Below are 23,004 nucleotides of genomic sequence, written 5' to 3'. Positions count from 1 at the left end.
ACCCCATTCTTCATCCCTTTTTCTCCTCCTGGCTGGGGAGCCTCCCCCCCCCCCCCATTTCCCCCCCCATCTCCCCCCCCCCCCCCCAGCCCCATTCTGCAGCGCTGGACTGGTTTTAATGATTTTGTTGTTGTTGTTGTTGTTGTTGTTACAGGAATAAAAAGGCCTTTGCGATTAAATGAGAGGTTGGGTGGGTGGGGGGGGGGTCCAGGAGGGGGGGGGTCGGCGCTCACCAGGCTGTGGGCACCAGACTCCATAAATAATCGCTGATGAAGCAGCGCGAGTGGTGGCTGCCATCCATGTTGATGGGCTGAGCGATGTCGGGGCCGTAGTGAACTGTGGGGGGGGGGGGGGATGGAAAAAAAAGGGGGGGGGGGTTTAGAATAAGAAGCGTGGAGGGAGGGGGAGGGGGGGGGGGTGAAGGTGTGACCTTGGGGTGCGCAGCTTGGGTGTGGATTTGGTCCTGGGGGGGGGGGGAAGGGGGGCACAGGTGTGTTGGGTGTGGGGATGGATGCGTCCTGGGTGGGGGGGTGGGGAGGGGGGGGGGGTCAAAGTCCATCCTTGGAGGTACAGATCTGCCCTTGGGGGGCCATAGATCTGCCCTGGGAAGGGGGGGGGGGGGCTGGGTTTAATATAAGAAGCACAGAATTGCTGGGGGGGGGGGCAATAAATCTGCACCACCGGGGCACAAATGCAGCTCAGTGCTGGTGATAGAAACCAAAAGCAGCCCCTTGGGGGGGGGGGGGGGGGGCAATAAATCTGTGCCAGGGGTGGTAATAGAAGCTAAAAGCAACCCTGGGGGGGTCGGGTGAGGGGGGGGCATAAAGAGGATTTGGGGGTACAATTTGGGGAGGGGGGGGGCAACTCACTGCCTTTGATCCGTGCTGGCTCAGCCTCGTAGTCCCAATCGATGCGGCTGATCTTGTAGTACAGCTGCGTCACGTAGCTGTTTGGGGGGGGGACACACGGATGGGGGCAAATGTTAGCATGTTTTAACCCCCCCCCCCCAGGGCATAAAGAGCCCCCCCTCCCCGCTCGGATCCCCATCTCACGCTGCTGAGGGCACCGCCTCGTCCTCCTGCTCTCCGTCCTCCTGCAGCCGCCGGCTCCGCTCCCGCAGCTCCTCCAGCTCCTGGCGCAGGGCGGTGGGGCAGTGAAGGATGGAATCCAGTTGGGTGACCCCCCACCCACCCCCCCCCCGGAGTCACCCCCCACCCCAAACCCCCAAGGTTCAGAAAGGGAAAGCTGTGTTTTAATGAAATTTTAGGTTCCGGTCAACCGTTGGCCAACTGTTGGTCAACTACTGGCTGCCATTGGTCAACTGTTAGAACATGAAGGCTCACGGTCAACTGGTTGGCCACCACTGGTCAATACTGGCTACCATTGGTCAACTATTAGACCATAAAGGCACGCTGCTGGCTCATGGACACCCTGTTGGCCACCACTGGTCAACCACTGGCTACCATTGGTCAACCATTAGACCATAAAGGCACGCTGCTGGCTCATGGTCACCCTGTTGGCCACCACTGCTCAAACACTGGCTACCATTGGTCAACCATTAGACCATAAAGGCACACTGCTGGCTCATGGTCACCCTGTTGGCCACCACTGCTCAAACACTGGCTACCATTGGTCAACCATTAGACCATCAGGGCACACTGCTGGCTCATGGACACCCTGATGGCCAACACTGGTCAACCACTGGCTACCATTGGCCAACTATTAGACCATAAAGGCACGCTGCTGGCTCACGGTCACCCTGTTGGCCACCACTGGTCAACCACTGGCTACCATTGGCCAACCATTAGACCATAAAGGCACGCTGCTGGCTCATGGACACCCTGTTGGCCACCACTGGTCAACTACTGGCTACCATTGGTCAACTATTAGACCATCAGGGCACGCTGCTGGCTCATGGACACCCTGATGGCCACCACTGGTCAACTACTGGCTACCACTGGCCAACCATTAGACCATAAAGGCACGCTGCTGGCTCATGGACACCCTGTTGACCACCACTGGTCAACTACTGGCTACCATTGGCCAACCATTAGACCATCAGGGCACACTGCTGGCTCATGGACACCCTGTTGGCCACCACTGGTCAACCACTGGCTACCATTGGTCAACCATTAGACCATAAAGGCACACTGGTGGCTCATGGACACCCTATTGGCCACCACTGGGCAACCATTGGCCAACCATTAGACCATAAAGGCACGCTGCTGGCTCACGGTCAACTGGTTGGCCACCACTGGTCAACCACTGGCTACCATTGGTCAACTATTAGACCATAAAGGCACACTGCTGGCTCACGGTCACCCTATTGGCCACCTGTTGGCTGTGGGGTGGGTAGGGGTCTACAGAGTGGGGGTCCCATCACAGTAACCCTGATGGGGTGCTGGGGGTCCATGGGGTGGGGGTCCCATCACAGTAATGCTGTGGGGTGGGTGGGGGTCCATAGGGCGGGGGTCCCATCACAATAATCCTGATGGGGTGCTGGGGGTCCATGGGGTGGGGGTCCCATCACAGTAATGTTGTGGGGCGGGTGGGGGTCCCATCACAATAACCCTGATGGGGGTCCATAGGGTGGGGGTCCCATCACAGTAATGCTGTGGGATGGGTGGGGATTCATAGGGTGGGGGTCCCATCACAGTAATGCTGTGAGTTGATGGGGGTCCATAGGGTGGGGGTCCCATCACAGTAATCCTGATGGGGTGCTGGGGGTCCATGGGGTGGGGGTCCCATCACAGTAATGCTGTGGGGCGGGTGGGGGTCCCATCACAATAACCCTGATGGGGGTCCATAGGGTGGGGGTCCCATCACAGTAATGCTGTGGGGCGGGTGGGTGTCCATAGGGTGGGGGTCCCATCACAGTAATGCTGTGGGGCGGGTGGGTGTCCATAGGGTGGGGGTCCCATCACAGTAATACACTGTGGGGCGGGTGGGGGTCTGTAGGGTGGGGATCCCATCACCTGATGGGGTGGTGGGGGTCCATAGGGTGGGGGTTTCATCACAGTAATGCTGTGGGTGGATGGGAGTCCATAGGGCGGGGGTCCCATGACAGTAATGCTGTGGGGTGAGCAGGGGTCCATAGGGTGGGGGTCCCATCACAGTAACCCTGATGGGGTGGTAGGGGTCCATAGGGTGGGGGTCCCATCACAGTAATGCTGTGGGGTGGGCAGGGGTCCATGGGGTGGGCAGGGGTCCATAGGGTGGGGGTCCCATCACAGTAATCCTGATGGGGTGGTGGGGGTCCCATCACAAGTACCCTGACGGGGTGGTGGGGGTCCATAGGGTGGGGGTCCCATCACAGTAATGCAGTGGGGCGGGTGGGGGTCCCATCACAATAACCCTGATGGGGGTCCATAGGGTGGGGGTCCCATCACAGTAACCCTGATGGGGTGGTAGGGGTCCATAGGGTGGGCAGGGGTCCATAGGGCGGGGGTCCCATCAATACCCTGATGGGTTGGTGGGGGGGTCTCAGGATTCTCAATACCATAATAGGGGGGGGGGGGGTTTATATTGGGAGGGGGGTCTCTGCTGGGCTCAGCCATGACAGCAGTGGGTGGGGGTCCCATCCTGTGATGCCGTGGGGGAGGCGGGGGGGGTCTGGGCAGCCCCCAAAGGATATCAGTTGTCGGCCTTCAGGCTCCCGGCCGCTTCCTGCAGCCTCTGCAGCTCCTCCTGCGTTTCCCTGCGCCGCTGCCTGCAGCCCCGCAGCTCCTCCTCGCGCTCCAACAAACTGCGAGCCACCCCCTCCTCCACCTCCGTCAGCTCTGGGGGGGGGGGGGCACCGAGGGATGAGATGGGGGGGTGGGTGGGGGGGGGGGTCATGGTGTGGGGGGGGACATGAATGGGGAATGTGGGGGGGAGAAAGTGGGGGCTGGGGGGTGGGGGGGCAGGGGGTGAGGGCAGGAATGGGGGATGGGGGGCAGGGGTGAGGGGTAGGGGCAAGAATGGGGGCTGGGGGGGGAAAGGGGGGGGCAGGGGGCAGGAATGGGGGCTGGGGGGGAGAAAGAGGAGGGACCTGGGGGGGGCAGGGGTGGGGGGGAAGGGGGGTCTGGGGGGAAGGGGTGAGGGGTGGGGGCAGGAATGGGGGCTGGGGAGGGGAAAGTGGGGGCTGGGGGGAAGAAAGGGGGGTGGGGGGGAGAAAGGGGGGGCTGGGGGGAGAGAGGTGGTGAGGGGTGGGGGCAGGAATGGGGGGTGGGGGGGGGAAGGGGGGGCAGGGGGTGAGGGGTGGGGGCAGGAATGGGGGCTGGGGGACAGGGGTGAGGGCAGGAATGGGGGGTGGGGGGGAGAAAGAGGGGTCTGGGGAAGCAGGGGTGGGGGCAGGAATGGGGGCTGGGGGGGCAGGGGTGAGGGGTGGGGGCAGGAATGGGGGCTGGGGGGGGAAAGGGGGGGCTGGGGGGGCAGGGGTGAGGGGTGGGGGCAGGAATGGGGGCTGGGGGGGGGAAAGGGGGGGTCTTGGAGGCAGGGGGTGAGGGATGGGAGCAGGAATGGGGGGGGCAGGAATAGGGGGTGGGGGCGCAGGGGTGAGGGGAAGAAAGGGGGGTGGGGGGAGAAAGGGGGGTCTGGGGGGCAGGGGGTGAGGGGTAGGGGCAGTAATGGGGGGTGGGGGGGAGAGAGGGGGCTGGGGGGGCAGGGGTGAGGGGTGGGGGGGGGAAGGGGGGTCTGGGGGACAGGGGTGAGGGGTGGGGGCAGGAATGGGGGCTGGGGAGGGGAAAGGGGGGGCTGGGGGGAAGAAAGGGGGGTGGGGGGGAGAAAGGGGGGGCTGGGGGGAGAGAGGTGGTGAGGGGTGGGGGCAGGAATGGGGGATGGGGGGGGAAAGGGGGGGCTGGGGGGGCAGGGGTGAGGGGTGGGGGCAGGAATGGGGGCTGGGGGGAAAAGGGGGGGCTGGGGGGGCAGGGGTGAGGGGTGGGAGCAGGAATGGGTGGGGGCAGGAATAGGGGGTGGGGGCGCAGGGGTGAGGGGAAGAAAGGGGGGTGGGGGGAGAAAGGGGGGTCTGGGGGGCAGGGGGTGAGGGGAGGGGGCAGGAATGGGGGCTGGGGGGGAGAAAGGGGGAGCTGGGGGCAGGGGGTGAGGGGTGGGGGCAGGAATGGGGGCTGGGGAGGGGAAAGGGGGGGGGGTTGAGGGCAGGAATGGGGGTGGGGGGGAGAAAGAGGGACCGGGGGGGGGCAGGGGTGGGGGGGAGAAAGGGGGATCTTGGGGGCAGGGGGTGAGGGGTGGGGGCAGGAATGGGGGCTGGGGGGGTAAGAGGGGGCTGGGGGGGGAGCAGGGGGTGAGGGGGGGAAGAAAGGGGGGTCTTGGGGGCAGGGGGTGAGGGGTGAGGGCAGGAATGGGGGCTGGGGGGTGAAAGGGGGATTGGGGGGGGGTTGGTCTGACATCGGTTTGGGGGGGTCTGAAATCGATTTTGGGGGGGGGTCTGTCTGAAAATGGTTTTGGGGGGGGTCGGTCTGAAATCGGGTTTGGGGGGGGGCTGAAATCGGTTGGGGGGGGTCGGTCTGAAATTGGTTTTGGAGGGTCTGAAATCAGTTTGGGGGTCTGAAATCATTTTTGGGGGGGGGTCGGTCTGAAATCGGTTTTGGGGGGTCTGAAATCAGTTGGGGGGGGGTCTGAAATCGGTTGGCCGGGGGGTCGGTCTGAAATCAGTTTTGGGGGGGAATCTGAAATCGATTTTTGGGGGGGGGGGGTCGGTCTGAAATCGGTTTGGGGGTCTGAAATCATTTTTGGGGGGGGTCTGAAATCGGTTTTGGGGGGGGGTCTGAAACCAGTTTTGGGGGGGGTCTGAAATCGGTTTGGGGGTCTGAAATCATTTTTGGGGGGGGGGGTCAGTCTGAAATCGGTTTTGGGGGGGGTCTGAAACCGGTTTGGGGGTCTGAAATCATTTTTGGGGGGGGGGTCGGTCTGAAATCGATTTTGGGGGGTCTGAAACCGGTTTTGGGGGGGTTGGTCTGAAATCAGTTTAGGGGCTCTGAAATCAGTTTTGGGGGGGGGTCTGAAATCGGTTTTGGGGGGGGGTCTGAAATCAATTTGGGGGGAGGGTCTGAAATCGGTTGGGGGTCTGAAATCAGTTTGGGGGGGGGGTCGGTCTGAAATCAGTTTTGGGGGGGAATCTGAAATCGATTTTGGGGGGGGGGTTGGTCTGAAATCAGTTTGGGGGTCTGAAATCATTTTTGGGGGGGGGATCTGAAATCGGTTTTGGGGGGGTCGGAACTGAAATCGGGTTGGGGGGGGTCTCAAATCGGTTGGGGGGGTCTGAAATCAGTTGGGGGGGGGTCGGTCTGAAATTGGTTTTGGAGGGTCTGAAATCGGTTTGGGGGTCTGAAATCAGTTGGGGGGGGCTGAAATCGGTCTGAAATCGGTTTTGGGGGGGTCGGATCTGAAATCGGGTTTGGGGGGGGTCTGAAATCAGTTTTGAGGGGTCTGAAATCGGTTTGGGGGTCTGAAATCATTTTTGGGGGGGGGGGTCGGTCTGAAACCGGTTTTGGGGGGTCTGAAACTGGTTTGGGGGTGGGGGGGTCTGAAATCGATTTTGGAGGGTCTGAAATCGGTTTTGGGGGGGGGGTCAGTCTGAAATCGGTTTGGGGGTCTGAAACCAGTTTTGGGGGGGGTCTGAAATCGGTTTGGGGGTCTGAAATCATTTTTGGGGGGGGGGTCAGTCTGAAATCGGTTTTGGGGGGGTCTGAAACCGGTTTGGGGGTCTGAAATCATTTTGGGGGGGGGGGTCGGTCTGAAATCGATTTTGGGGGGTCTGAAATCGGTTTTGGGGGGGTTGGTCTGAAATCGGTTTAGGGGCTCTGAAATCGGTTTTGGGGGGGGGTCTGAAATCAGTTTGGGGGGGGTCTGAAATCGGTTGGGGGGGTCTGAAATCGGTCTGAAATCGGTTGGGGGGTGGAATCTGAAATCAGTTTGGGGGGGGGGGTCTGAAATCGGTTTGGGGGTGGGAAATCGGTCTGAAATTGGTTTTGGGGGGGGGTCGCTCTGAAACCGGTTTTGGGATGGGTCTGAAATCATTTTTGGGGGGGGGTCAGTCTGAAATCATTTTTGGGGGGGGTCTGAAACCGGTTTTGGGGGGGTCGGTCTGAAACCGGTTTTGGGGCGGGGGTCTGAAATGGGGGGGCACCCACCGGTGACGAGGCGCGCGGCGCTGCTCTGGGCGGCCAGCAGGCGGCGCTCTGCGCGGTCCCGTTTCTCCAGGCTGCGGCGCAGGCGGGCGCCGGCCCAGTCCTCCAGCAGCACCTTCAGCAGCTCCTTGCTCACCTCCTCCAGCTCCAGCAGCCGCTCGCTCACCATGCTGGGGGGCTGCGGGGTCCGGGGGGGGGGGAAGAGGGGGTGAGGGTGGGGGTTGAGGTGGGGGGAAGCAATGGGGCTGGGGGGAAAGGGGGAGGGCAGGAATGGGGGTGGGGGGAGAAAGGGGGGGCTGGGGGTAGGAATGGGGGCTGGGGGGGGAGAAATGGGGGTCTGGGGGGGTGAGGGGTGGGGGCAGGAATGGGGGCTGGGGGCGGAGAAAAGGGTCTGGGGGTGAGGACAGGGATGGAGGCTGGGGGGGGGCAGGGGTGGGGGTGGGGGGAGAAAGGGGGGGCTGGGGGTGAGGGGTGGGGGCAGGAATGGGGGTGGGGGGACAAAGGGGGGGCTGGGGGCAGAAAGGGGGTGGGGGCAGGAGTGGAGGCAGGAATGGGGGGCCAGGGGGGGGGAAAGGGGGCTCTGGGGGGGGGGGAGGAATGGGGGATGGAGGGGAGAAAGGGGGGTCTGGGGGCACAGGGTTGAGGGGTGGGGGAAGGAATGGGGGTGGGGGGCCGAAAGGGGGGCTGGGGGGGCAGGAATGGGGGATGGAGGGGAGAAAGGGGGGAGGGTTGAGGGCAGGAATGGGGGTGGGGGGGAGAAAGAGGGACCTGGGGGGGGCAGGGGTGAGGGGTGGGGGCAGGGATGGGGGATGGGGGGAGAAAAGGGGGGGGGGGTCTGCGGGGGGGTGGGGAGGGGCAATAATGGGGGCTGGGGGGGGGGAGGGGGGGCAAAGGGCTACGGGGAGCTCACAACCGGGGGGGGGTCTGAAATCGGTTTGGGGGAGGGCCTGAAATGGGGGGGGCTCTGAAATGGGGGGGGACCCCAACTCCGCGTTGTCCCCCCCCCCCGTTACCTCCGGTCCCGCAGTTCGAGGTTGGGGGGGGGGAAGCGGCACCGCGCGCGGCTCGTTTTGAATCCGATGGGCGGAGCCGCTGCTGCGCATGCGTGATACCGCCCGTCGTAACGAGGAGCCGCCAGGGGGCGCTCGAGGCGGCCTTCCCTCACCGGAGCCTTTCTATCCCGCCCGGAGGTTCCGCATCTCCTCTCTATGGTACGGCTGGAGTTAAGCAGCTCGCCAGGACCCCCCCCCCACTTTTTAAAACCCAAACCCCAACGCGGCCCCCCCCCCACAAACACGGCCCCCCCCCCCACACAGACACATTCCCTTGTCCTCTTTATTTGCGCTCGTTGCACACTACAGATATATATTTCTATTTATACATATATAGCAATTTCTTTTTTCTTGGGGGGGGGGGGCCACCAGGGGGTTACCTGGGGGGGGGGGGGGGGGATATCTTATATCTTATTCCCCCCCCCCCCGGGGGTCGCGGTTATTCACAGTCTATACAGCACCGCCTGCATACAAAAATAAAAGCTCTACGCCCCCCCCCCCCCCCAACCCATCACCCCCCCCCCCATCACTTTGGCTCTGCCCCCCCCCCCCCCCAAAACTTGGGGGGTCTGCAAAACTCCCCCCCCCCACCACCACTTCCCAGCATCATTGCACTCAGCCCGGCCCTGGCTGTGCCCCCCCCCCCAAAAAAAAAATATATAGGGGCAGCACAGCCCCAGTGCTACAGAAACGGTGCCCCCCCCCCCCCCCCCCGGCTTGTCTGCATTGGGGGCTGCCCCCCCCCCCCCTCCCAGTGCCCCCCCCCCAGTCTGATCCAGAGGGCACCTGGGGGGGGGGTAAGATTGGGGGGGGGGGGCACCGATTTATTGCTTCATTTCCATGGGGGGGAACCACCCCCCCTCCCCCCACTGTGAATTTTGGGGTGGGGGGGGGCACACAGCGGGCCCCCCCCCCCCCCGGGCCAGCCCTGTCGTCACAGTGTCCCCCCCCCTCAAATAAATGGCTTTTGGGTGATAGATTGGGGGGGGGGCGCGTGTACCCCATTAAAATCCCTCTCTGTTCCCCCCTCCCCAATTAAAATAAAATAAATCACAGCTTTGCTTATGGGGGGGGGGGGGGGGGCAGAACACTGCACCATTTCTGTATAATAACATCATAAGTGGGGGGGGGGTCATCACTCTTCCACCCCCCATAGAAAACCCCATAGGGAGGGGGTTGTGCCATTGGGGGGGGGGGTCACCACTCCTTTCCCCCCCCCATAGAAAACCCCATAAGGAGAGGGTGGTGCCATTGGGGGGGGGTCACCACTCCTTTCCCCCCCCCATAGAAAACCCCATAAGGAGGGGGTGATGATATGGGGGGGGGGGTGAACTACTTCTCCCCCCCCCCACAGAAACCCCATAAGGATAAGGTTCAACACTCTCTCCCCCATAGAAACCCCATGGGGAGGGAACGATGCTTGGGGGGGGGTCACCACTTCCCCCCCCCCCCCAGTAGAGACCCTCATAATATGGAGGGGGTCACCACTTCCTCCCCCCCCCAACTTCCTCCCCCCCCCCAATAGAGACCCTCATAATTGGTGTAGAAGGGGTCACCACTTCTCCCCCCCCCCAATAGAGACCCTCACTTCCCCCCCCCATAGAGACCCTCATAATATGGAGGGGGTCACCACTTCCCCCCCCCCAAATAGAGACCCTCACTCCCCCCCCCCCCCAACAGAGACCCTCATAATTGGTGTGGAGGGGGTCACCACTCCCCCCCCCAACAGAGAATCTCATAATGTGGAGTGGAGGGGGTCACCACTTCCCCCCCCCCCAATAAAGACCCTCATAATATGGAGGGGGTCACCACTTCCCCCCCCCAATAGAGACCCTCACTTCCCCCCCCCCCCCCCAATAGAGACCCTCATAATTGGTGTAGAGGGGGTCACCACTTCTCCCCCCCCCCAGTAGAGACCCTCACTTCCCCCCCCCCCAATAGAGACCCTCATAATTGGTGCAGAGGGGGTCACCACTCCCCCCCCCCAACAGAGACCCTCATAATATGGAGGGGGTCACCACTTCCCCCCCCCCCAACAGAGACCCTCATAATGTGGTGTGGAGGGGGTCACCACTTTGCCCCCCCCCAACAGAGACCCTCATAATGTGGAGTGGAGGGGGTCACCACTTCCCCCCCCCCAAATAGAGACCCTCACTCCACCCCCCCCCAACAGAGACCCTCATAATTGGTGTAGAGGGGGTCACCACTTCTCCCCCCCCCCCAGTGGAGACCCTCACTTCCCCCCCCCCCACAATAGAGACCCTCATAATTGGTGTGGAGGGGGTCACCACTTCCCCCCCCCCAATAGAGACCCTCACTTCCCCCCCCCCCAATAGAGACCCTCATAATATGGAGGGGGTCACCACTTCCTCCCCCTCCCAGCTTCCTCCCCCCCCCAATAGAGACCCTCATAATACAGAGGGGGTCACCATCCCCCCCCCCCATAAAAACCCCCTAAGAAGGGATGCTGCAGTGATGTTGGCGGTGGTGGGGGGGGGGGGGGTCACCCGCATCACCCCCCCATGCGGGCTCAGCTCAGCTCAGAGCTGCTTTCCCAGGGCTGGGAGGTGTGTGGGGGGGGGGGTCGTTCCCCGGTTTGGGGGGGGGGCTTTGTGGGGGGGGGATGCGCTGTCGGTACCACTCGTGGTTTTGCCGCAGCGCCTGCAGCATCTCCTGCGCTTCGGGTCGCACCAGCGCAGCCCACGTCTCCCACAGCGGCTGCACCACCTCCTCAATGAAACACACCTGGGGGGGGGTCAGAGGTCAAGGGTCACCGCGGGGGGGGGCGGGGGTCACGGCGGGGAAGGGGTCACAGGGGGGGGTTTAGGGGTTGGAGGTCAATGGGTGGTGGGGGAACCGATGGGGGCACCTTGGTGACCCCGCAACTCCCCATCCCCACCCATAATAGCACCCCTATTTGGGTGACCCCACAACTCCCCATCCTCACCCATATAGCACCCCTATTTGGGTGACCCCACAACTCCCCCTCCCCACCCATGATAGCGCCCCTATTTGGGGTGACCCCGCAACTCCCCATCCTCACCCATAATAGCACCCCTATTTTGGGTGACCCCACAACTCCCCCTCCCCACCCATAATAGCACCCCTATTTGGGTGACCCCACAACTCCCCATCCTCACCCATAATAGCACCCCTATTTGGGGTGACCCCACAACTCCCCCTCCCCACCCATCACCCACAGCCATTCAAGACCCCCTACTTGGGTGACCCCATAACTCCCCATCCCCACCCATCACCCACAACCATTCAAGACCCCCTATTTTGGGGTGACCCCACAACTCCCCCTCCCCACCCATAAAAACACCCCCATTTTGGGTCACCCCACAACTCCCCCTCCCCACCCACAATAGCACCCATATTTGGGATGACCCCACAACTCCCCCTCCCCACCCATAATAGCACCCCTATTTTGGGTGACCCCACAACTTCTTCTCCCAATCCACCACCCATAGCCATAATAGCACCCCTATTTTGGGTCACCCCACAACTCCCCCTCCCCACCCATCACCCATAGCCATAATAGCACCCCTATTTTGGGTCACCCCACAACTCCCCCTCCCCACCCACAATAGCACCCATATTTGGGATGACCCCACAACTCCCCCTCCCCACCCATAATAGCACCCCTATTTTGGGTGCCCCCACAACTCCCCCTCCCCACCCATCACCCACAGCCATTCAAGACCCCCTATTTTGGGTGACCCCATAACTCCCCATCCCCACCCATAATAACATCCCTATCTGTGATGACCCCACAACTCCCCCTCCCCACCCATCACCCACAGCCATTCAAGACCCCATATTTTGGGTGCCCCCACAACTCCCCCTCCCCACCCAGCACCCCTGGCCATTCAAGACCCCCTATTTGGGTGACCCCACAAACTCCCCCTCCCCACCCATAATAGCACCCCTATTTTGGGTCACCCCACAACTCCCCCTCCCCACCCATCACCCACAGCCATTCAAGACCCCATATTTTGGGTGTCCCCACAAACTCCCCCTCCCCACCCATAATAGCACCCCTATTTTGGGATGTCCCCGCAACTCCCCCTCCCCACCCATCACCCCTGGCCATTCAAGACCCCCTACTTGGGTGACCCCACAACTCCCCCTCCCCACCCATCACCCACAACCATTCAAGACCCCATATTTTGGGTGCCCCCACAACTCCCCCTCCCCACCCAGCACCCACGGCCATTCAAGACCCCCTATTTGGGTGACCCCACAACTCCCCCTCCCCACCCATAATAGCACCCCTATTTGGGTGACCCCACAAGTCCCCCTCCCCACCCATAATAGCACCCCTATTTGGGTGACCCCACAACTCCCCCTCCCCACCCATCACCCCTGGCCATTCAAGACCCCCTATTTTGGGTGTCCCCACAAACTCCCCCTCCCCACCCATAATAGCACCCATATTTGGGATGACCCCACAACTCCCCCTCCCCACCCATCACCCACAGCCATTGAAGACCCCCTATTTTGGGTGACCCCACAACTCCCCATCCCCACCCATGATAGCACTCCTACTTGGGTGACCCCACAACTCCCCCTCCCCACCCATCACCCACAGCCATTGAAGACCCCCTATTTGGGTGACCCCACAACTCCCCATCCCTACCCAACACCCTTGGGCATAATAACACCCCTATTTGGGATGTCCCCACAACTCCCCCTCCCCACCCATCACCCACAACCATTCAAGACCCCCTACTTGGGTCACCCCACAACTCCCCCTCCCCACCCATGATAGCACCCCTATTTTGGGTCACCCCACAACTCCCCCTCCCCACCCATCACCCACAGCCATTCAAGACCCCATATTTTGGGTGTCCCCACAAACTCCCCCTCCCCACCCACAATAGCACCCATATTTGGGATGACCCCACAACTCCCCCTCCCCACCCATCACCCACAGCCATTGAAGACCCCCTATTTTGGGTGACCCCACAACTCCCCATCCCCACCCATGATAGCACTCCTACTTGGGTGACCCCACAACTCCCCCTCCCCACCCATCACCCACAGCCATTGAAGACCCCCTATTTGGGTGACCCCACAACTCCCCATCCCTACCCAACACCCTTGGGCATAATAACACCCCTATTTGGGATGTCCCCACAACTCCCCCTCCCCACCCATCACCCACAACCATTCAAGACCCCCTACTTGGGTCACCCCACAACTCCCCCTCCCCACCCATGATAGCACCCCTATTTTGGGTCACCCCACAACTCCCCCTCCCCACCCATCACCCACAGCCATTCAAGACCCCATATTTTGGGTGTCCCCACAAACTCCCCCTCCCCACCCACAATAGCACCCATATTTGGGATGACCCCACAACTCCCCCTCCCCACCCATCACCCACAGCCATTGAAGACCCCCTATTTTGGGTGACCCCACAACTCCCCATCCCCACCCATGATAGCACTCCTACTTGGGTGACCCCACAACTCCCCCTCCCCACCCATCACCCACGGCCATTCAAGACCCCCTATTTGGGTGACCCCACAACTCCCCATCCCCACCCATAACAACACCCCCATCCCTACCCAACACCCTTGGCCATAATAACACCCCTATTTGGGTGACCCCACAGCTCCCCCTCCCCACCCATCACCCACAGCCATTCAAGACCCCCTACTTGGGTCACCCCACAACTCCCCCTCCCCACCCATGATAGCACCCCTATTTTGGGTCATCCCACAACTCCCCCTCCCCACCCACCACCCCTGGCCATTCAAGACCCCATATTTTGGGTGTCCCCACAAACTCCCCCTCCCCACCCATAAAAACACCCCTATTTTGGGTGCTCCCACAACTCCCCCTCCCCACCCATCACCCACGGCCATTCAAGACCCCCTATTTGGGTCACCCCACAACTCCCCCTCCCCACCCATCACCCATAGCCATAATAGCACCCCTATTTTGGGTCACCCCACAACTCCCCCTCCCCACCCATCACCCCTGGCCATTCAAGACCCCCTATTTGGGTCACCCCACAAACTCCCCCTCCCCACCCACAATAGCACCCATATTTGGGATGACCCCACAACTCCCCCTCCCCACCCATCACCCACAGCCATTCAAGACCCCCTACTTGGGTCACCCCACAACTCCCCCTCCCCACCCATAATAGCACCCCTATTTTGGGTGACCCCACAACTCCTTCTCCCAATCCACCACCCATAGCCATAATAGCACCCCTATTTGGGTCACCCCACAACTCCCCCTCCCCACCCATCACCCACAGCCATTCAAGACCCCCTATTTCGGGTCACCCCACAACTCCCCCTCCCCACCCATATAGCACCCCTATTTTGGGTCACCCCACAACTCCCCCTCCCCACCCACAATAGCACCCATATTTGGGATGACCCCACAACTCCCCCTCCCCACCCATCACCCACAGCCATTCAAGACCCCCTACTTGGGTCACCCCACAACTCCCCCTCCCCACCCATAATAGCACCCCTATTTTGGGTGACCCCACAACTCCTTCTCCCAATCCACCACCCATAGCCATAATAGCACCCCTATTTGGGTCACCCCACAACTCCCCCTCCCCACCCATCACCCACAGCCATTCAAGACCCCCTATTTCGGGTCACCCCACAACTCCCCCTCCCCACCCACAATAGCACCCCTATTTTGGGTCACCCCACAACTCCCCCTCCCCACCCACAATAGCACCCATATTTGGGATGACCCCACAACTCCCCCTCCCTACCCATCACCCACAGCCATTCAAGACCCCCTACTTGGGTGACCCCACAACTCCCCCTCCCCACCCATAATAGCACCCCTATTTTGGGTGACCCCACAACTCCTTCTCCCAATCCACCACCCATAGCCATAATAGCACCCCTATTTGGGTCACCCCACAACTCCCCCTCCCCACCCATCACCCCTGGCCATTCAAGACCCCCTATTTCGGGTCACCCCACAACTCCCCCTCCCCACCCACAATAGCACCCCTATTTTGGGTCACCCCACAACTCCCCCTCCCCACCCACAATAGCACCCATATTTGGGATGACCCCACAACTCCCCCTCCCCACCCATCACCCACAGCCATTCAAGACCCCCTACTTGGGTCACCCCACAACTCCCCCTCCCCACCCATAATAGCACCCCTATTTTGGGTGACCCCACAACTCCTTCTCCCAATCCACCACCCATAGCCATAATAGCACCCCTATTTGGGTCACCCCACAACTCCCCCTCCCCACCCATCACCCACAGCCATTCAAGACCCCCTATTTCGGGTCACCCCACAACTCCCCCTCCCCACCCACAATAGCACCCCTATTTTGGGTCACCCCACAACTCCCCCTCCCCACCCACAATAGCACCCATATTTGGGATGACCCCACAACTCCCCCTCCCTACCCATCACCCACAGCCATTCAAGACCCCCTACTTGGGTGACCCCACAACTCCCCCTCCCCACCCATAATAGCACCCCTATTTTGGGTGACCCCACAACTTCTTCTCCCAATCCACCACCCATAGCCATAATAGCACCCCTATTTGGGTCACCCCACAACTCCCCCTCCCCACCCATCACCCACAGCCATTCAAGGCCCCCTACTTGGGTCACCCCACAACTCCCCATCCCCACCCATCACCCTTGGCCATTCAGGACCCCCTATTTCGGGTGACCCCACAACTCCCCCTCCCCACCCAACACCCCTGGCCATTCAAGACCCCCTACTTGGGTGACCCCACAACTCCTTCTCCCAATCCACCACCCATAGCCATAATAGCACCCCTATTTGGGTGACCCCACAACTCCCCATCCCCACCCATAATAACATCCCTATCTGTGATGACCCCACAACTCCCCCTCCCCACCCACAATAGCACCCATATTTGGGATGACCCCACAACTCCCCCTCCCCACCCATAATAGCACCCCTATTTTGGGTGCCCCCACAACTCCCCCTCCCCACCCACAATAGCACCCCTATTTGGGTGACCCCGCAACTCCCCCTCCCCACCCATGATAGCACCCCTATTTGGGTGACCCCACAACTCCCCCTCCCCACCCATCACCCACAGCCATTCAAGACCCCCTACTTGGGTCACCCCACAACTCCCCCTCCCCACCCTTCACCCATGGCCATAATAGCACCCCTATTTGGGGTGACCCCACAACTCCCCATCCCCACCCATATAGCACCCCTATTTTGGGTGCCCCCACAGCTCCCCCTCCCCACCCATCACCCACAGCCATTCAAGACCCCCTATTTTGGGTCACCCCACAACTCCCCCTCCCCACCCATAATAGCACCCCTATTTTGGGTCACCCCACAACTCCCCCTCCCCACCCACAATAGCACCCATATTTGGGATGACCCCACAACTCCCCCTCCCCACCCATCACCCACAGCCATTCAAGACCCCCTATTTTGGGTGACCCCACAACTCCTTCTCCCAATCCACCACCCATAGCCATAGTAGCACCCCTATTTTGGGTCACCCCACAACTCCCCCTCCCCACCCATCACCCACAGCCATTCAAGACCCCCTATTTCGGGTCACCCCACAACTCCCCCTCCCCACCCACAATAGCACCCCTATTTTGGGTCACCCCACAACTCCCCCTCCCCACCCACAATAGCACCCATATTTGGGATGACCCCACAACTCCCCCTCCCCACCCATAATAACACCCCTATCTGTGATGACCCCACAACTCCCCCTCCCCACCCATCACCCACAGCCATTCAAGACCCCCTATTTTGGGTGCCCCCACAACTCCCCCTCCCCACCCATCACCCACAGCCATTCAAGACCCCCTACTTGGGTCACCCCACAACTCCCCCTCCCCACCCATCACCCACAGCCATTCAAGACCCCCTATTTTGGGGTGCCCCCACAACTCCCCCTCCCCACCCATCACCCATGGCCATAATAGCACCCATATTTGGGATGACCCCACAACTCCCCCTCCCCACCCATCACTCACAGCCATTCAAGAGCCCCTACTTGGGTCACCCCACAACTCCCCCTCCCCACCCATCACCCATGGCCATAATAGCACCCATATTTGGGATGACCCCACAACTCCCCCTCCCCACCCATAATAGCACCCCTATTTTGGGTCACTCCACAACTCCCCCTCCCCACCCATCACCCACAGCCATTCAAGACCCCCTACTTGGGTCACCCCACAACTCCCCCTCCCCACCCATCACCCACAACCATTCAAGACCCCCTACTCGGGTGCCCCCCCCCCACCCCGCAGCCCCCCGTCCCACCTGCGCCCTGTCGACGGAAGCGGAGCCGCGGTCGCACATGGCGCTGACCTCCATCCCGCGCTGGCGCTCGCGGTCGCCCTGCCGGAACAGCTCCTCCATGATGCGCTGCGACCACAGGCGGGACAGCGGCAGCGCCCGCGTCGGGTTGCTGAGATCCGCGCAGTGAACCACGGCCCGCAGCACCTGAGGGGCACGGGGACAACACAGGGTGACGGGGACACCACAGGGTGACGCCAAAGGGGTGCCAAAGGGGCGCCAAAGGGACCCCAATGGGATCACAGTGTGACCAGAAAGGGGCCCCAATGGGATCCCAGTGTGAGCACAGGGTGACGCCAAAGGGACCCCAAAGGGACCCCAAAGGGATCCCAGTGTGACCAGAAAGGGACCCCAAAGTGACCCCAAAGGGATCCCAATGTGACCACAGGGTGACGCCAAAGGGGCGCCAAAGGGACACCAAAGGGACCCCAAAGTTACCCCAAAGGGACCCCAAAGGGACCCCAAAGGGACCCCAATGAGATCCCAGTGTGACCACAAGGTGACGCCAAAGGGACCCAAAAGGGACCCCAATGGGATCCCAGTGTGAGCACATGGTGACCACAGGGTGACGCCAAAGAGACCCCAATGGGATCCCAGTGTGAGCACATGGTGACCACAGGGTGATGCCAAAGGGACCACAAAGGGACCCCAAAGGGACCCCAATGGGATCACAGTGTGACCAGAAAGGGACCCCAATGGGATCCCAGTGTGAGCACAGGGTGATGCCAAAGGGACCCCAAAGGGACCCCAAAGGGACCCCAATGGGATCCCAGGGTGAGCACAGGGTGAGGACAGGGTGATGCCAAAGGGGCGCCAAAGGGACGCCAAAGGGACCCCAATGGGATCACAGTGTGACCAGAAAGGGACCCCAATGGGATCACAGTGTGACCAGAAAGGGACCCCAAAGGGACCACAAAGGGACCCCAAAGGGATACCAGTGTGACCAGAAAGGGACCCCAATGGGATCCCAGTGTGAGCACAGGGTGACCACAGGGTGATGCCAAAGGGACCAGAAAGGGACCCCAAAGGGACCCCAATGGGACCCCAATGGGATCCCAGTGTGAGCACCGGGTGATGCCAAAGGGACCCCAAAGGGATCCCAGTGTGACCACAGGGTGACACCAAAGGGACCCCAAAGGGACCCCAAAGGGACCCCAATGGGATCCCAGGGTGAGCACAGGGTGAGCACAGGGTGATGCCAAAGGGGCCACAAAGGGACCCCAAAGGGACCCAAATGGGATCCCAGTGTGACCAGAAAGGGACCCCAATGGGATCCCAGGGTGAGCACAGGGTGACACCAAAGGGACCCCAAAGGGACCCCAAAGGGACCCCAATGGGATCCCAGTGTGAGCACAGGATGACCACAGGGTGATGCCAAAGGGACCCCAAAGGGACCCCAAAGGGACCCCAATGGGATCCCAGGGTGAGCACAGGGTGAGCACAGGGTGATGCCAAAGGGACCCCAATGGGACCCCAAAGGGACCCCAAAGGGATCCCAGTGTGACCAGAAAGGGACCCCAATGGGATCCCAGGGTGAGCACAGGGTGACACCAAAGGGACCCCAAAGGGACCCCAATGGGACCCCAATGGGATCCCAGTGTGACCAGAAAGGGACCCCAAAGGGATACCAGTGTGACCAGAAAGGGACCCCAATGGGATCCCAGTGTGAGCACAGGGTGACCACAGGGTGATGCCAAAGGGACCAGAAAGGGACCCCAAAGGGACCCCAATGGGACCCCAATGGGATCCCAGTGTGAGCACCGGGTGACCACAAAGGGACCCCAATGGGATCCCAGTGTGACCAGATAGGGACCCCAAAGGGACCCCAGTGTGACCACAGGGTGACCACAGGGTGATGCCAAAGGGACGACAAAGGGACCCCAAAGGGGCGCCAAAGGGACCCCAATGGGATCACAGTGTGACCAGAAAGGGACCACAATGGGATCCCAGGGTGAGCACAGGGTGATGCCAAAGGGACCCCAAAGTGACCCCAAAGGGACCCCAATGGGATCCCAGTGTGACCACAGGGTGATGCCAAAGGGGCGCCAAAGGGAGCCCAAAGGGATCCCAGTGTGAGCACAGGGTGACCCCAAAGTGCCCCCAATGTCTCCCCGCTGTGCCCCCGCCGTGCCCCCGATTGCCCCCCCACTGTGACCCCAACCTGACCCCTAATGTCCCCCCACTGTGACCCCAATGTCTCCCCACTGTGACCCCACCGTGACCCCAATGTCCCCCCACTGTGTCCCCCATGTGACCCCCAATGCCCCCCCACTGTGCCCCTACTGTGCCCCCACTGTGACCCCACTGTGTCCCCCAACGCCCCCCCACTGTGACCCCAACCTGACCCCCAATGCCCCCCCACTGTGATCCCAATGTCCCCCCACTGTGTCCCCAACATGACCCCCAATGTGTCCCAAACGTGACCCCACTGTGACCCCAATGTCCCCCCACTGTGTCCCCAACATGACCCCCAATGTCCCCCCACTGTGCCCCCACTGTGACCCCAATGTCCCCCCACTGTGTCCCCAACATGACCCCCAATGTCCCCCCACTGTGCCCCCACTGTGACCCCAATGTCCCCCCACTGTGTCCCCAACATGACCCCCAATGTCCCCCCACTGTGCCCCTACTGTGCCCCCACTGTGACCCCCAGTGTCTCCCCAATGTGCCCCTACTGTGACCCCACTGTGTCCCCCAACGCCCCCCCACTGTGACCCCAACCTGACCCCCAATGCCCCCCCACTGTGATCCCAATGTCCCCCCACTGTGCCCCCACTGTGACCCCCAACGCCCCCCCACTGTGACCCCAATGAGACCCCATTGCCCCCCCACTGTGACCCCAACATGACCCCCAATGCCCCCCCACTGTGCCCCTACTGTGCCCCCACTGTGACCCCACTGTGTCCCCCAATGCCCCCCCACTGTGACCCTAACCTGACCCCCAATGTCCCCCCACTGTGATCCCAATGTCCCCCCACTGTGTCCCCAACGTGGCCCCAATGTGTCCCAAACGTGACCCCACTGTGCCCCCCAATGCCCCTCCACTGTGTCCCCAATGTGCCCCCCAATGCCCCCCACTGTGACCCCAATGTCCCCCCACTGTGACCCCAACATGATCCCCAACGCCCCCCACTGTGTCCCCAAATTGACCCCCAATGTCCCCCCAATGTCCCCCCAATGCCCCCCCACTGTGACCCCAACGTGGCCGCGATGTGTCCCAAATGTGACCCCAATGTGACCCCCAATGTCCCCCCACTGTGATCCCAATGTCCCCCCACTGTGTCCCCAACGTGGCCCCAATGTTTCCCAAACGTGACCCCAATGTCCCCCCAATGCCCCCCCATTGTGTCCCCAACGTGACCCCCAATGCCCCCCCAATGTCCCCCCACTGTGACCCCCAATGCCCCCCCACTGTGATCCCAATGTCCCCCCACTGTGCCCCCACTGTGACCCGAATGTGTCCCAAACGTGACCCCACTGTGCCCCCCAATGTCCCCCCACTGTGTCCCCAACATGACCCCCAATGTCCCCCCAATGTCCCCCCACTGTGACCCCCAATGTCCCCCCACTGTGACCCCAACATGACCCCCAATGCCCCCCCACCGTGTCCCCAACATGACCCCCAATGTCCCCCCAATGTGCCCCCAATGTCCCCCCACTGTGACCCCAATGTCCCCCCAATGCCCCCCCACTGTGATCCCAATGTCCCCCCACTGTGTCCCCAACGTGGCCCCAATGTGTCCCAAACGTGACCCCACTGTGCCCCCCAATGCCCCCCCACTGTGACCCCAACATGACCCCCAATGTCCCCCCAATGTCCCCCCACTGTGACCCCCAATGTCCCCCCACTGTGACCCCAATGTGCCCCCACTGTGCCCCCACTGTGACCCCACTGTGACCCCCAATGTCCCCCCACTGTGCCCCCCAATGTCCCCCCACTGTGTCCCCAACATGACCCCCAATGTCCCCCCAATGTCCCCCCACTGTGACCCCCAATGCCCCCCCACTGTGCCCCCAATGTCCCCCCAATGTCCCCCCACTGTGACCCCAATGTCCCCCCAATGCCCCCCCACTGTGATCCCAATGTCCCCCCACTGTGTCCCCAACGTGGCCCCAATGTGTCCCAAACGTGACCCCACTGTGCCCCCCAATGCCCCCCCACTGTGTCCCCACTGTGTCCCCAACATGACCCCCCACTGTGATCCCAATGTCCCCCCACTGTGACCCCAATGTCCCCCCAATGTCCCCCCACTGTGTCCCCAACGTGGCCCCAATGTGTCCCAAACGTGACCCCAATGCCCCCCCACCGTGTCCCCATTGTGTCCCCGCCGCGCCCCCCGCTGCCCCCCTTTCCCCCCCCCGCCGCCCCCACCTGGATTCGCGCTCTGTCGCTGCTCAGCCTCAGCGCCCCGCTGTCCGTCAGCTGCTTCGTCTGCACCACCGCCCTCAGGTCGGCCAGCAGCGCCACGTGCCGGGCCATGTCTGTGGCCAGGACCTGGGGGGGGGGGCCACCATAATAAAGGGCGGGGGGCCACGGAGCCACAGAGTCTGAATGGGGGTCGCATCACAGGGGAACCGTCCCTCCCGTGGCCTCAAAGTGGGGGCACCTTGGGGACACCGCAGCTCCATGGCCGCGGGGGTACGGTGGGGATGCTTGGGGGTGGCTGTGGGGCGGCTATGGGGCGCTATGGGGTGGTTATGGGGTGCTATGGGGCGCTATGGGGCGCTACGGGGTGGTTATGGGGTGCTATGGGGCACTATGGGGCGCTACGGGGTGGTTATGGGTCACTATGGGGCGCTATGGGGTGGTTATGGGGCGCTATGGGGTGGTTATGGGGTGCTATGGGGCGCTATGGGGCGCTACGGGGTGGTTATGGGGTGCTATGGGGCACTATGGGGCGCTATGGGGTGGTTATGGGTCACTATGGGGCGCTATGGGGTGGTTATGGGGCGCTATGGGGTGGTTATGGGGTGCAAAGGGGTGGTTATGGGTCGTTATGGGCCGCTATGGGGTGGTTATGGGGCGGCTATGGGGCGCTATGGGGCGCAATGTGGTGGTTAGGGGGCACAATAGGGTGGTTATGGGGCGGTTATGGGGCGCTACGGGGTGGTTATGGGTCACTATGGGGCGCTATGGGGTGGTTATGGGGTGCTATGCGGTGGTTATGGGGCGCTATGGGGTGGTTATGGGGTGCTATGGGGCGCCATGGGGTGGCTATGGGGCGCTATGGGGTGGTTATGGGGCGGCTATGGGGCGCTATGGGGTGGTTATGGGGCGGCTATGGGGTGCTATGGGGTGGTTATGGGGCGCAAAGGGGTGGTTATGGGGAGCTATGGGGCGGCTATGGGGCGCTATGCGGTGGTTATGGGGAGCTATGGGGCGGCTATGGGGCGCAAAGGGGTGGTTATGGGGAGCTATGGGGCGGCTATGGGGCGCTATGGGGTGGTTATGGGGCGCAAAGGGGTGGTTATGGGGAGCTATGGGGTGGCTATGGGGCG

General features: G+C 61.9%; 2 protein-coding genes across 3 annotated transcripts in view; both read right to left on the bottom strand.

The window, feature by feature from the left end:
- Positions 1 to 182: 182 nt before the first annotated feature.
- SPC24 (SPC24 component of NDC80 kinetochore complex) lies at positions 183 to 8,283 on the bottom strand. The gene is made up of 6 exons (XM_090128842.1): positions 8,141 to 8,283; positions 7,131 to 7,305; positions 3,635 to 3,779; positions 1,053 to 1,145; positions 870 to 946; positions 183 to 336 (listed from the first exon to the last, which is right to left on the bottom strand). Exons 1-6 carry the CDS (start codon positions 8,228 to 8,230, stop codon positions 230 to 232), a joined length of 687 nt encoding a protein of 228 aa, XP_089984968.1. The 5' UTR covers positions 8,231 to 8,283; the 3' UTR covers positions 183 to 229.
- Positions 8,284 to 10,606: 2,323 nt separating this feature from the next.
- Positions 10,607 to 23,004, bottom strand: part of PDE4A (phosphodiesterase 4A) — a 27,404-nt gene continuing 15,006 nt past the window's right edge. The window contains exons 8-10 of one of the 2 annotated variants that reach the window (XM_090128838.1): positions 21,878 to 22,000; positions 17,518 to 17,652; positions 10,607 to 10,924 (exon numbers count right to left, since the gene is read on the bottom strand). In XM_090128838.1, coding sequence (XP_089984964.1) covers positions 10,715 to 10,924; positions 17,518 to 17,652; positions 21,878 to 22,000 — 468 coding nt within the window. In that variant the 3' untranslated portion in view covers positions 10,607 to 10,714. Of the gene's footprint in view, positions 10,925 to 17,469; positions 17,653 to 21,877; positions 22,001 to 23,004 lie in introns of both variants that reach the window. The other variant, XM_090128837.1, reaches the window with a different exon arrangement.

The sequence above is a fragment of the Phasianus colchicus genome, chromosome 34 (assembly GCF_987193195.1).
Source record: "Phasianus colchicus chromosome 34, bPhaCol1.hap1.1, whole genome shotgun sequence".
Classification (NCBI taxonomy): Eukaryota; Metazoa; Chordata; class Aves; order Galliformes; family Phasianidae; genus Phasianus; species Phasianus colchicus.
The sequence above is the reverse complement of the archived record's forward strand: the minus strand, read 5'-3'. Positions and strand labels throughout refer to the sequence as shown.